Here is a 15,662-nt window from a genome sequence, read left to right on the forward strand (position 1 = left end):
CTCTCCTGCTACAAGCCATGAGACTACTTGTGGAACAGCTCTTCTAATCAGGAGCACTGGCATTCCCTGTGCTAACCACTGATGCATCTCACAGATCAACGACAAGCTAGCCACAACTGGCATCAGAAATGTGAAGTCTCAAACACACCAGTTTAGTGACATTCTCCAGCTTTTTACAGCTGCAAGACATTGCCTCTAGGAACCTATGCAAGTACTTTCTTTCTGAAATGGTTAGTGGCAAGCAAGAGTAGAAACAAGATCTCTGAAAAACAGAAGGATTGAGAAGATTTCTACTTTGCGGGGGGCTCAGTCTCATGCATTTTCATTCCTATTTACCACTTTGTTTCTACAATATTAATTTTTAAAAGGTTTTCAGAACTGTGAAGCTATCACTTCTATAGTACTCAAGAATAAGCTATTACCAAAGCAAGACGCCCTAAATGATCACCAACTTCCAGTGTGAAGCAATTCAGCCAGCACAGCAGTGGAAACAAGTTGTGTAGTGTACAACAGAAATAATGAAACCCTCACAAAAGGCCACTGCAGGGACAGCAGTCTGCTTCCAATGCACACCTCCTTCTTCTGCATTCCCCACTTGAAGTCTTTGAGAGTCTCAAAGCATTTCCTCTGCTGGAGCTGTGTGTTGTAGGGAAGGCTGATGCACACAGCGCTGGTTTCTGTTCTGCGTCTATTTTTATCAAGGTGCAATAAAATGATGCAGATGCAACATAATGCTGCAGCATTGGCATTGAGCAAGGTTGAGAATTTCCATCCCAAGAATATAGCTGCAGGATTTTTTTCGTCTGGCATCTCACACAAGGACCAGCTGAAATTTGCCATTGTGCCACAAAAAGACTGCAGAATTTGTGATTTTTGGTGGAATTACCTCAGGAAATACTTCTGCTGGAAGTGAACCACTGACATCCCTATCAGACAAAATTTTTAAAGAAAAATATAGACCAATTGTCAGGGTAACCTAGCTGTTTCTCTGTATCTGCAAGAACTGATTGACAACAGATTACAGACAGTCCCATTTTGGATAGTAGAGACCTTGCATTTACAATGTACTAAATGCATTCTTATCAAATCTGATTAAGCCAATTTTGAAGCCATACTACAAAAGTCTGAATTGTACATGCTGGTTGAGGGCAGCTGAGGCTCAGCACATTTCAGTCACTACTAACAGATAGGTAACCAGGCAGGCAAAGCGAAGAGGTCAATGGGAACAGTCACACAGCTACTTATGACAACTGCTAGCACGTGAGTTGCATGTACATGAAACTCCATAGTATGACAGCACAGGAAGAGAGCAGACTGTCCATTTTCCAGTACTTTTCAAGACCCACCATAAGAGTTATTTCTGTACGTAGAATGCAGATAAATTATTCAAATTTTAACTGCCTCTTTGAACTGCAGTGTTTTCTTAAGACCACAGTGTGCAGCACTCAACTCACCTATTCTCTGTGTGGCCCCAAACAGAACTCCTGGTCATCCTCCCTCCTTTCCTACAATTTCTGATTTAGGTGTGGTAAATTTTTTGTAAGTATTAACAACTTACACTGTGAGGATTTTTTAATTTAAAATGTGGGGAAAGAAAAATCTACAGAGTAATATAAGGTTTTGATTTCAAAATGTGCCTGTACCAGGTCATTTATGTTTAAGAGCTGTATGGCAAAAACATTCATAGATTAGCCACTGAACACTTTCCTAAGTAAGCTGAGCAGCACATCAAACTATGGTAAAAATAAGCATTATTATGAGGGAATATCTCAGTGGGAAATACTTCCAGAATATTTTAATTCTCTGTTTTAGAAAGTAGTAAAAGTTCTAGTAAAAGTAGTAAAAAAACAGTTCAAGGAATCTCCATTCAGGTCATTCCTATGACTGCATAGACTTCAAACTTGTAAGAAAGACATTTTTACAAGGAATGTTTTGAATAAAAAATAAAATCTGTCTTCAGATTCAGCATTCCCCTGTTACACACCCCCTCCAAAATTACTGTAATTTTCAAATTCAAATTCATGTTACCTCCTCAAAATGCTTAGAAGGTCTAGCATACCAAATTAAAAAATGTAACATTCAATGGTAAACACAAAATACAACCTGAAAGGCCAAAAGATTTAAAAAAACTAGCACACAAGTACTTTGGGAGGATTTTTATGAGAATTGAGGGAGAGGAGATCAACAAACTGGCTTTTAAAATGATTCACATGAGCTCTGTGTCTGTAGCTTTCAGTCTATCAGAAAAAATAACTCACAAGAACTTACTTGATTTCTTAAGATGCACCTTACGCATAAATTAAAAACAAAAACAAAAAAAATCCCCAAAAACAACAACAACAAAAAAAAAAACCCACCCAACAGTACAGGATGAAAGCAAAGATCTCTATTTCTGGTAAGCTTTCTAAAATTCTGTCATCTGTCAACTTAGAGGGATTCTCCTTTTCCTTGCTTTACTTGATCTAAATATATATATACCTAAATCTTTCTGCAGAATAATATCAAGTAGTACAAGCCACAAATTAAACTGAAAAAGTTATGTGCATAAGACAAAGTCATATAGAAGAATTCAGTTTGTCATGGGAGCTTTTAAATATGTGTTTAAAGCCTAATCTATATGATATGACAAAATCAAGTTTTATACTCCAGAAGCTTTACAAAACATCATCATAACAATACAGCCTTAACCTCCCTGATTTTGCATCAGTGTGGGACAAGTAAAACCACACCCTCTTTAGCACCAGCTCATAAAACCCAACATGGAATCAGAAATTCAGATCCCTATATTTGTCTTGGATAAAAACTAATAGCAAAGATCCTCCAGGGGACTCCATGTTCACTCATGACAGCTTCTGCAGTTCTCAGCTGAACCCTCATTTACACTGGTGCAATGTCATTACAATACTAATACGGTTATGCACATATAGCAGACTAGCACTCAACAAAATACTGATGACCCACAAGCAAAAATCTCCAGTGCTGTGACTCCAGAGAGCTCAAACAACAGAAAACTTCCTAAAGTGTTTCAAAAGCTGAAGCTAGAATAGCACACTTGAGCACACAAGAGATGACATCTGCTGAGTAAGGGGCTGCTTTTCTTACTTCTCACATCTCATTTCTACATCACAAAAAAATTATACATGCAATGAAATTTGTTTTCATTTTCCATTTTCAAGTTCCAATGGAAACAGCTCTCCCTTTGACCTGTCACAAGTCTCAATATGAGGCAGTATGGGGAGGAGCTGAGGAAAATGTTTCATATGGTAAAATAAGTAAGTAGTCCCAAAGAGTTAAGAGAACAGCAAGGACATAAAAATAACTTCAGAGCAGAATGACTACTTTTGGAAGAGAAAGCCAAAGATTAATTTATTTCACCTTGAGGAACTCATGCTTCATGGCTGATGTTCATGAATACTAATCAGATTATTTTGAGAGATGAAACAGCAGGTTTTCTTCATTTTAAAGAAAAATTTGAGAAAGAAATTGAGCCAAGTGATTCTTTCCCTTATCCACATCAGCTGTCCCCAAGAACTTCCCCTTTCAGGGTAACAAATCAACAGCTTCATCTTTCAGCATAACCTTAAGGTCAATGTACTTTGTACTGGTATCAGAAAGTTAAGGTGGAAATAAATTTTAAAGAAAAATGTCTGTTTGAGAATCCCTGGGTATGGAAGCTATGTCACTGAGGAAAGCAGGGAAAGGAGGCGTCCTCTGACATGTACTCCTCATGTGTCTTTTATAAAACCTTATGAATCCAGGAAGTAGCAGTTCCATAGTAAAATAACACAGAAGTAAAACTACTTTGAGACCAGAAGAGTCCAGATTTAATAGCTAACTCCTCTACAACAATTTTACTCTACCTTGACAGAACCACGTAATGTGTCTGCACAAGTCCCTCCTCATCAGGGAGTACTAGTCCTTCTTTTTCTGCAGTATTCCCTGTCTAGCTAGACTGTATGCTTACACCAGATTTAATCATTAACCAGATTTATAACAGCTGTCACCTTGGCTGTTGCTCCGGTCTGAGTGGGCAGCTAGTGCTGCCAAAGGCAGTGGAGTGCCAGTCCAAGTACACACTGCCACTGGGTCCCCCCATGCAGAAAAGCGCTGCCCCACTCCCTCCTTGCTCCTAAGAGGGGCCTGCTGTCACTCACGGTAGAGATTCAGCTTGGTGCTGCCACAGGACCAAGAGCTAATGGAGAAGAGGGCAGGAACATGGTCGTGGCAATAGGGTCAAGGGCAGGACAGACAGACCCTCTGGACATAGGTCTGGCAGTGCAAGTCCCTGAGTCAATTCTGCCCAGCAGCCCCACAGCCACACCAAGTGCCCCAGCCCAGCCAGCCCACATAGGCAGCAGAACACCAACACTGTCCACACCACCTTCCTCCCAAAACACGGGAATGCTGCTAACTTTAGAAACAAACTATTGCTTTTAGTAATATAAAACCAAACAACAAACTAAATTCCTACTGTCCATTGCATCTTTCACGTGGGTGTGTGTTTATGCCCCACCTGCCCATGCAGCATCACACAGAGCCAGAAAACATTTAAAAGCTCTTCAAACATGCTCACTTTCAGAACAATAAAAAAATCACTACAAACTCTACTGTTCATTTTTTGACAGAAGCCATCCATTTCACTGATGATTTAATAATACAAACCAATACCATTGTTAGAAAGTAGCTATTTTAAGCTTTCTGTCTTTATCTAATTCAGGAATGCAGAATGTCATGGGGAGAAAAAAGGGGATGCAAACAAAGTGGGAGAAGAGGAGCATGCTGACTTTTATTTCAACAATTTGGTATATGAATTTAGACAGCTTTAAATAAATTAATTTAATTAATTTATTAATAAAATAAATAAAATTTGTATAAAAAAGAATAGTTTAATTTTTTATTTGTATAAATTTATATTTTAAAGTCTTATATTAATTCTCCCTTTATAATGGTTACTCATTCATATTATTGATTCAGGTTACATTAAAAAAAAATGCAGGTATCAACATTTTTTGGCAATTTCCAGATATAAGAACTTAATACTAAATACCAAAAAGTGGCAAGCTCTCTGTGACACTGACATATGTTTTTCTTTCAACTCAATGCCATAGGATGAGGTTTAATCCATGCTAGTTATACTTCTAATTGCCACTCTTGGCAACATATAATCATTTGACAACATGACCCCATGTAAACTGCAGTGTTTACAGTGGAATCCTCACAAGCTTCCCAAAAGAGCAGATTACATTACCAAAAGGTATAGATAATAATTCTCATTTGTCTTCCTGCCAATTTAGCTGTGGATACAGTCAGGTAAACTGGATTTTCCTCATAAAATAGTCTATAAAAAATTTGACCATTAAAAAAAAGTGTACATGGCCTTTTTTACTTAATGCTTTCTTTTTCAAAGCTTCAGAATGAATTCTGTCAACCTCTTCACCAGTTTTAGCCAGGTAGTAACATTTCTCTGTGTACAGTGCCTGACATATGTGCAATCTTCATGCCCCTGAATAAAGGCTTTCTGGAAAATTCACTATAACCTTTTATTTTTTTAGAAACTAAGAGCTTTCTATCAACTGCCTTAGATATTTTTTTTTTTCTCCCAGTCCAGTATCAATGACATCAGTAAAGCAAAAGGTTGAACAAAAATATATTTTTTGTTGACAATCACCACTCTGCACTCTTGAAGTTCAAATGCATGCTGTTATATATATTTTTAATTTACTATTTCCATCTTCTTTATCGCTTTTACTAGAAGCTACTATAACTTCTAGCACTTAGTGTTTCCTCCTGGCTTTTTTAAATACTTTCCCCACTCCACTCCCCATTACTCTGATAAAGGACTCCAAATTATCCACAGCAAAGAAAAACACTAAAATTATGTTAGAAGTATGAGTATCTTAAATATCTCAGTAGCTGTGCTCAGTTCTTTACATCATCTTCTCTCTTTTCTTGCAAATCTGCTGCTTATAATTATTAGTACTAAAACTGTACTTTTCCCCCACACAGCAGCTGGAAGTTTTCAGGTGACTCAAACCAAACATAAAAATATAATGGCAAATGTGTGCCTGAGATCCTTCCTGAGCGCTGAAATACCACCTCATCCCCCACCCTCTCTCAAAAGTAAAGAATGGGTAGATTCACACTGTACCAGCAGGATGTTACTGTTTATTTTGAAAAGATCTTCATCATCTAGCTGGCAAAAGATTCCCTTTAGACTACTACTATGTGTGACAACTGCTATAAGCAGAAGTTCAACAAAAACAACCGCCCAAGGAGCAGCTGTGCAAGTCAAAGGCCATGAGGGAGATGAGCCAGCATGTTAGAAAGAGAAATAATGCAGGAAAACCCTATCCATTCATTCTGGTAAGGCTCCCATGTTAACATTTCTGAATATAAGCAGAAGTAGTGTCACTGAAGTAATTCCTCCCACATATGGGAGTATTCTAAGCTAATGGAACAGGAAATGCTAATTATTTATATACCCTAAAAACCAACACATTCCATCTTTCCACTACGCTAGGTCAAGCTTAAGAATAACTAGTAACTAAAACATTTGATGTTCAATACATCAGCAGTCCTCTACAGCTAGAGATAAATACAGCACTCTGTTTCAGATTTCATCAGACTTTAAACATTTCCAGTCCAGGGAAAAAGTAACCATTCCAGCAGAGACTTACATAAATTCCAGGACAAAAGAACCTAAGAAAATTCTCTACGAACTTTGACATTTTCCAGACGTATCAAGGGATGAGGTTCCACATCAAGCAGAATCAGTAATTTCCACTCTATTTCTTCAAAAAGCATCTGAAAAGTCTGCTCCCAAAGTCCTCCATCATAGGATGAAAAGCTCAAACTTGGCACTGTTGGAAGTCTCTGCCACCCAGAGGGGTAAACAAGGTCTGAGTTCCAAAAACACTGAGAGCTGTGTCTATAGCGCAGTTTGCACAGCAGCACATCCGCGCACCTGCAAGGGCCATTCAGCAGGTCATCCAGGTCATACAAAATATAAAATTTGTATACAGCTTTTTGATTCCACAAAACTGAAATTCTGAAAAAGAGCACATCCTTCACCAAAAAAGGGAAGTGATTTTTCTGGCTGTATAAAAACCCAATTAGAAAATGTTAATTCCATTAAGCATTCTATACTAGCTGATGATTTTGCTAGTAATTCATCAAACAAACATAGAACTGTTTTCACTGAGGAAAAAAGTGTCTTTAATTAAATCATTCAAAAAATTGCACAAATAAGGGATTCTCCTATCAACTCTTCTCTAACAAAACAGAATATATAAAAAAACTACAGTATTTCTTCAAAAACACATATCAAGTCTCTAGGTTATTGTTCCATTTTTCAGTATCACATCAAGCCTTGATAGAAGGGCTCTCATATATTAATTTGGTCAGTATACTGAAGGAGATTAACACATCCAAGCAACTCTGCCACACCATGTTTGAGGTGGTACCAAAAAAAGCAAAAATATGCTTTATTATGTAATTTAATAAGGTAGTAGTTCTTATTCTCACAGTAACAAGTGAGACCTCTGATGAAAATTAAAAGTGGTTTGGTTTTGGTTTTTTTTAATCCATGAGGCATTGATAACTTATTAGTAACTGATTTTAAAAACTACTTTCCCTATGGAGCAGAATCTCAGTAACTGACATCCATGAGATCCCTGACTAGCAATTTAACTTTCTGCATTAAACAGAAAATAAGGAAGTAAAAAAAGTTTTTCTGTATCAGAAACATCCATCAACTATTATTATAATTTTATGTAATTATAGGATTACAAAGGAGGATTACAAAGTAATTTTTAGCACTTAATGATTTTCTGATCTCATGAAGACAACTACCTTTCTGACAAGTGCAAAAAAAGAAATATTCTTATGAATAAACATGGAAGCAGAAGAAAGAAGAAGGTGAACAGGATGTTGCATGTAGCTTTTAAGGCTTATCCAGAACATTACTGAAATAGAAGCAAAGCTTAAAATCTTCCTAGTCCTGCAGGCAAAACAGTCCTACCAATTTACTGAATATGACTTTGTGTTCTTCTGAATCACTCAACTCACTACTAACCCTCACTCAAGCAAAAAATAACCATGTGTTTCATGAATCACCCTCATTTCTGAATGCACCTTAAACTTCTCACATAACAGAATACAATCTGAGGTATGATCACAGGAAGCAAACTGTAATATTTCAGATACACTCCTAAGCAGTCAAAACAACACAGAATTATACATCAGTATCTAGAGTCTCTGTACCAGATACAGAGACTCAAAATACAGATTATTCTGGGTTTTTTTCCCATAAAATACCTTCAGAACAGCAGCTGATCAAGTAAAATGTATTTTGGATTGCAGAGACATACTTAATTTTTTTTTTCCATTTTCCTTTTGAAATATGTTTTGATCATTAGGTTTTGGATGCAGAAGACAACATCAACAATGATAGTTTACTTGCTTACCTCCAAAAATGAAAAGCGAACAGAGGACTGCATGGACTGCAGGGGCTTGTTGGGGTTGGGCTCAGGCTCCTTGGGGTGAGACTGCAAGTTAAAATAATGTCATCTCTAGTAAACAGAAGGTTTAGCAAGAGTCGCATGTTTTAGTGTAGGAGTTATGAAAGGAGCTTCGGTTAGAACCAAAACATGACCATCCTCCTGAATGAAGTGATTGGCAGTAGCCACAGAGGTTTTGACTGAAAATGAAATTGATTTAAATAAAAATAAATATGAGAATTGGTGTTGATGCATATGATTGACTACGCTAGACTTCCTCCAGGAACAAAGTTTGTGTAAAAAGTCCCAAGAGTGGTGAAACATGGTAACTTTTTTTAGACATTTAACCAAACAGAATATGCAACCGGGGTGCTTTTTTCCTCTTAAAGAATCTTGAGGGGCAGGGGGTTTAAGTTTTTTATATGCAAAAAAACAAAAAAGAAAACTAAAACTCATGATAAACTTCCATCAGCAATATGAAAATTTTAATAAAAACTTCCATTCTGAGAGCCTAAAATTTACACATTTACTGAAAATTAGAAGTGCTCCAGTTAGTATCAATTTAATTATGAAGTGTTTCCTCACAAATGCCAAGTTCTTCTTCTAGGTAATCCAACATGGATATAAACAATTCATCCATAAAATCCTTACTTGAGCATTTGACTTCAAAGGTGTCTTTAAGAAGTTGCCTCAAGTACATCTCCATTCAAAAGGATTCTCAAAAAAACAGCTGGCCACTGCCAGATTTCAGAGATGCTCTTTTAAAATATGCCATTATATGCACATTTCCCTACAAAACTCAGAAGAAAGCTTCTTTTTAAAACCATGCTTACAGCATAACTCTCACGGCAATTTGCTTTAGCTTTCTGTCAAAAAAACGACTCTCTGCAGACTGAGCAAAGGCAGAAGCTTATGAGGAACTTTTTTCAGCTCATCTTCATAAAGGTACGTTCTGCTCTGTGCCAGACCCTTGCAGCCAGCCAATGCTAGCACTCCTGTCCTGTCCCCAGTGGAGATGCAGATGGCCAATATGCTAAGCACAGCCAAGGTCCAGTTTGGATTTTCAATTGCATAACACTTTGCCAGATTTTTGCCTTCAAAAATCTTTCAAGGTGGATACCTGATCCAGGATTTTTCTGAACATTTCAGCAGGAAGAGTACTACTGCTTCTAGAACAGATTAGGAATACAATTTTGATATTGTACATTTTTGCAACTTTTTCCTTTTTGAGGTGTCTTGGAGAAGGCACAAAGTTTGGCAGGGACATGCACACTGAGACAAGGATGAGCCTGCAGGTAATTTCTGACAAGGCTACTGTGTATGAGTAAATTCATCTGGCTGCTGGCTGTGCCTTTATAATCTCTGAACAAGGTGCACAGAAGAGCACCAGCAGTTGAGTACAAGCTAGTTTGGTTTCAGCTGCAGACTACCCATGTAGTGTTCAGCTGACAAGATCCATTAAGAACCAATGGCTTGATATATCACTTTGAAAATGGCTAAATTGAACACAGGTTCCTATCAGTCAGCCCATGCAGGTCTGCAGAAGAACATGTGGATCAACATGAGGATTTCAGCTGTTCCACTGGGGCAGTCTGTGTTGCGTTGCACTGCACTAACCTGCGACAACACGCACTGGAAGATTGTTGTTTCTTGTATGATCAGTACAGGACAGACTTGTAAAAACTGCTTTTGTACTTCTATGCTTTATCTGCTCTGTCTCTTCATCTCCATTGCAGCAGAGCTGGTTGTTTGGCCCCAACTGTCCTCCCTTTGTCCACCAGTCAGGCTGGGCAACAATCCTGTGTTGCACAGTCACTGCTTGCACTGCAGTTCCTGGGGGCACAGCAAGGTAAAATGTGGAGGCAGGCAATGCAGACCACGGCCAGACTTCAACAGGACCAGAAGCAGTGAGGGAAAGCTGGAACAGATCCAAATATAGGATCATGGAGGAAGAAGAACACTGGCATCAACTGGCCAAAAGCACAGGGCTGCAGCAGAGAGCAAGGGGACTGCTATGGAGTAACAACTGGGGATAAAGAATCTACTAAAGCCAGAATGGTTAAAAAGAAAGGAAAAAGAAGAATACATTCACTTCAAGCCCCAGACTGAGACCCCTAATTCACCTTGCTGTGAACAAATCTTAGAAATACTCTATGGCAATGGGCACTGCCCTTCCTCTACTGGATGGCTCACACACAGCAGGTGGAAGTCCTACACTGTTTAGTAGCTACTCATATTCTTCCTCGTTGTCACTACTGTAACACATCAGAGTCTCAGTAATGGTACAGACTCTGAGGGCATCCAACATCAGATGTGCTAGTACTACGGATCTAAAAATTCCCACCAAGAGATGACACTGGTGTGTCAATCCAGCTCTTCTATAGAACTCACTCTTCAGCTTTGCTTTTTTAAGACCTACAAAAACCTGTTAAAACAAATTATCACAGTGTATGACAGGCAGCCTTACTTCTTACACTTACTAAACTTGGAATGCTTTATTTTGGATTTAATATTCTTTCAAGGAGCTTTTTGCAAGTAATGAATATAAAGTAGACAGACTGTACTTGTTTCTCAGGGAGACAACATAATTCTAGTCGCAACATTTAAACTTTACTGAAAGAAAATTCATGAGACTCAGGGTGCAAGGAATAAATTTGATTTCCCCCCCCCCCCCCCTCCAGATATGCTCTTCTTTAAATGATTGTAATTAACAGTTTGGGAGACATGATTTAAGTCTGCATTGACTCAACTCTGGGAAATCATGAGAGAATGACTCTGTGGAAATCATTATGTGCCAGTAACCAAAATATGGTATTTTCTTTTCTCTATAGGTAAATCAAGTTCAAAAAGTAGCAAGTGTGATGACAAAAATAATTCAAATACATGGAAAAAGTAAATATATCCAGACAACATTTTAGCAAAAACAATGATTGATATTTAATTTGAAATATAACTATTAATATTATCAGTATTAAATATTTTGAAAATATGGAACAGCAAGTGTAATTATGTTAGGTTACTTTGAAAAAGGAGGAAGTAAACAATTACTTCATATTATAAAAACACACACATACGCTGAAAAACATGAATCCTTTCTCGTCCTTTGCAGCTAGTGATGTTATTCTCACATGATGATTACATAATTTGGTGAAGACTGACTTAAAAATATTTAAATTGCCACATCTCAAAAGAAGTATAATTATCAATTATTCATGGCAACCATTTTAATGAGATCTCTGATAAGACCCCCTCCTCCAAAACTCCTGAGAAATTAGTAATGCTGTTTTTTTCAGAAAAACATCTAGAGCTTAGCCTGCCCACAGCTAACACACACTGCTCTTACCAGAAGATGCCTGATTGAAATGCAGAATTTTTGAGACATTTCACAAATGTAGTTCTGATATGACTGGTCTGGTCTGTTCGGTATGACATCTACATTTGTTCATTGGAATAAAGTGCTCTGTCACCTTCATGTGATTATTAGAATAAATTATTTGCTACGCTGCACACTTACCTATAGCCCTCTCTTTAACACATGGCAGATGCCAGAGATAATAATCTTTCTTAGCTAAATAACTTTACCGCAGGCATCTGCAGAATTCAGGGTTTTGTTGTTTTTTTTTTTTTTAATCCAGCAAGAATGGGGCAGTCCCAGGGAATACTAAAGGATCTGACGTAACCATATCTATTTACCTAGATAAAATTAGCAAGTTCTCATGGTGGCTGAAACATGCATACGTACATGCCTGACATGTCAGTGTATACTAGAGGTATGTATGTATGTATACACAGAAATTAATATAGGCATTGACTAATATATCTGGGGTAAACATATGCTGGCATTTATGAATAAAAGACTACATTTACTATCACTATACATTAAAATCACACGTTTTCATTTAGCTACTCTCTAAATAGCTGAAAGCACACAGATTAGTTAATCAGTTTTAAGCAAGTATAAGTAAACACACTGCTAAATTAGGTAAACATACTTACTGCAGAAACTATCAGGAATCCTCCAGAATGTCAATACAGGTCATTAGTGCAGTTACGTATGTAAAATACGTCTTGTTCCTGATGAATTTTTACAAACCGGTTTTTTATAATGCTTTAATTTCTCACAGTGCTCTCTATTATTCAGCACAGAAAGAGGCCTTTCTAAAAGGCAGTGCTGGGATAAACAACAACAGAGAGCTGAAGAGAAAGATACCATGGCCTACTGACAGATTCTTCTCCTACAAGCTGACAGGATGCTTCATGCACTGAGATTCAGTAACTTTAAATATGCAGAAATGCTTTCTTTCCAAACACACTGCAATATCCTGGCTCCAGGCTCACACATTTGCTGAAACCAACTGCAATGCACTGAAAACGTGTTCCTTCAACCTGGAGCTGCAGTGCTCCCAGCCTGTCATCACAAACGTATGTTAAAAGCTCCTGACTGCACAAAAGCCGGCATCATGCAGAAACCATTAAAATATTAAAGACAGACAATACTTACTCCAAGGTCAGCCCTGGAATTTGTAGCCTTTCCCGCTGGGCTTTCATTGCTGTTATGTGTTACCACACTCTATTGTAATCATGACACACATTCACAGGCAGCATTCTGGCGATGACAGAGAGCCAAATGAACCACTATAAAGGAATGGACTAAGGATCTCTTGGGGGCGGGGGGAGGACCGCAGGTTGAGGTCCTTCCACCTCGAGCTGTCACGAAGAGCCGCAGGCTGCCTCTCTCAGGTTAGTGGCAGCGCACCGCTTTTGTGGAGCGAACGGCACCTTCAGTTGTGCACATCAAGTAATTCATCCCCGGAATTCCGCAGCAGCAGCCACTGCGCCGACACACGCATGCACACACACACACACACACACACACACACACGTTGCACCTCGGAGGATGCAGTGGTCCCCCTCACTACGCCAGCCCACCGCGCTAAACAGACGCTGTGCTTAACACAGTTTCTCTTGGCAAATGTCCAACATTCACCACCCCCTCGGATCCTGCCAAATAGGATTGAGCCATCTTCTTTAAGTCACATTATCCCTTTCTGTGGTAAACAGACAGTTTCTGCAGTGATAGAACAGTGAAGTGCTGAATCAAAAGCAGGTTCTTCTCCTTTAATAGAGAAAATTAATTGCCAAGGCTTTTTAAAACAAATGTATTCCTGTAACACAAAGGTTAACACAAAAGCAGAAGTCATCATTTGGTTCTGTTACATCTGCACCTAAATTTTAAAGGGAAATCATCTGCAGTTTATATTGAGGGTGAGAGCCAAACCTCTCAAATGTCAAAAAAGTCTGTTGATTACAGTATTAAAGGTAGCATCACTTGAAAGCAAACCACTACACAACATTTCATATAATAAACAGTTTAAGATAGTGCTGCTATATGGGATCTTAGTTATAACTTAATTGTATTTCTTTTTTAGGCACTGTCTCTTATTTTGAAATTACAATTTTAATAAATATATACTGTGAATTGTTCCATGAGTAATATTTTTTTAATGCTCTAAAAAAGACCAGGAAAAAAAAAGTACAAGTACTTATTTTTAGTAATTTTAGTGCTAGAATATTTTATCTCACCCTCCTACTTTTCCTGTACACAATAGAATAAAGTCAACCACATAATATTATTTTTGCTGGAGTTTGGACCTGTTCTGTGGATGGACAACTTCTACAGATTAGTCAAAAGACAGGACCAGGAGAGGCTTCTTTTTGGGTCCTTGGCTTAATTATGGAAGACATTAGTGAGTTCACGGGTACTAGGTTTCAGACACAGAGAGAAATCTTCTAGTTATGGAAACTGCTGAACTGGATTTGGTGTACTTGATTGTTTTTTCAACCACACAGTAAAAAAGAATAATTAAATGCTCAATTACATCTCTTACATCACCTATATATTTCTACTGGAAGGTATTTTAAATTTATGTTATATATTATCTGGAGCCTTCATTTGAAGACACTGAAAACAAACCTGAAGGATACACAGAACTACACATTTGAATTTTTAAAACATAACAGACACCTGGATTCTGAGTGTTAACTTGAGGTCCCAGCACGCATCCTGTAAGCAATCTCTGTAAGGAAATTCCAAATTGTCCTACTCACAAAAGAACTAAACAGATGGAGTTAAAATACAGCTCACTAACCACAATGGGTGAGTGCACACATTTGCAAGGGCACAAAGACCAGTTAGGTGCCCAACTCTTAACGGCACTTTCAGACAGGGTTTTGAAATTTTACTCAGAACACAAGTAAAACATCAGTTTTCAAGGATGTTCTCAAACTTCAAAAATACAGTACAAGAATCAACTGTCTAACAGTCAAACAACTCTGACACTGAAATTATCTGGTGAAGCTGCCATGCCTACAAGTGTTTTCACTATTGAGTTTGGAGACAATTACTTAAGAACAAAAATTCAACAAGAGAGCAGCAGAGTATGGGGTACTACAGCCACAGGTCCCAGCTGCCAGGAACAGGCAGCTCCCTACTCCTACTGCTCAACACCTCTCAAACCAAGATCTGTTCCCTTAAAAATCCATTGATAAAAGTATCTTTTGTACATAATACTTCTACAGTTGCTGAAAAGTTCTGTTTCTGATGGAGTAAGAAAATTTTGACAGGTAAACTGTGACTGTATACACACCAGACATGCACAGTTTTAGTTAAGCCTTAAAGGATGTTCAGAGGGGCTGAACTCTGTGGATACCAACTTTCAGTTTGGTGCTTCATTCTGCTAGCTATGTAAGCACCTGCACATGTAGCACCTAAGTACTATTTGTTGTTCTATAAAACTTAACTTTTTGTTGAAGGCACAAAGAGTACACAAAGACAGCATTAACACCTCAAAGAGGACAGCCAACTCCAGTGATTCAGGATGGCACCAGAACTATTTCTATAAACAAACTAGCAAAAGGACTAGCTCTGGAGGTGAAGGTATGCTTCCATCAAAACTGCAATAAAAATTTTACACACTACTTCCATAAGGAAGTCCATAACAAAAGCACTCATTTTGTTTGTTTTTCCCTCCACATGCAAATGAATAGTCTGTAACCAAACACTACTTCATGAAACACAACAGTTGATCATTTAGTGCATTTTACCTGCAGGAAGACAATACTAGCAGCTTGTCTTGTCTAAAAGGAAACTGAGTGGGACTGGCA

At 38.1% G+C, this 15,662-nt stretch overlaps 1 protein-coding gene across 15 annotated transcripts in view; it reads right to left on the minus strand.

Annotated features, from left to right (window-relative positions):
* The window catches only part of MAST4 (microtubule associated serine/threonine kinase family member 4), a 286,733-nt gene that overhangs the window by 114,249 nt on the left and 156,822 nt on the right, over window positions 1-15,662 (minus strand). For 2 of the 15 annotated variants that reach the window (XM_086869396.1, XM_086869395.1), the window contains exons 1-2: window positions 13,000-13,137; window positions 8,466-8,546 (exon numbers count right to left, since the gene is read on the minus strand). The exons of 12 other annotated variants lie outside the window; for them this stretch is intronic. In XM_086869396.1, the coding sequence (XP_086725522.1) occupies window positions 8,466-8,546; window positions 13,000-13,046 (128 nt within the window). In that variant the 5' untranslated portion in view covers window positions 13,047-13,137. Of the gene's footprint in view, window positions 1-8,465; window positions 8,547-12,999; window positions 13,138-15,662 lie in introns of those variants that run through there. One more of the 15 variants, XM_086869404.1, reaches the window with a different exon arrangement.

This window comes from Cyanistes caeruleus, chromosome Z, assembly GCF_971803275.1.
Source record: "Cyanistes caeruleus chromosome Z, bCyaCae1.hap1.1, whole genome shotgun sequence".
Lineage (NCBI taxonomy): Eukaryota > Metazoa > Chordata > Aves > Passeriformes > Paridae > Cyanistes > Cyanistes caeruleus.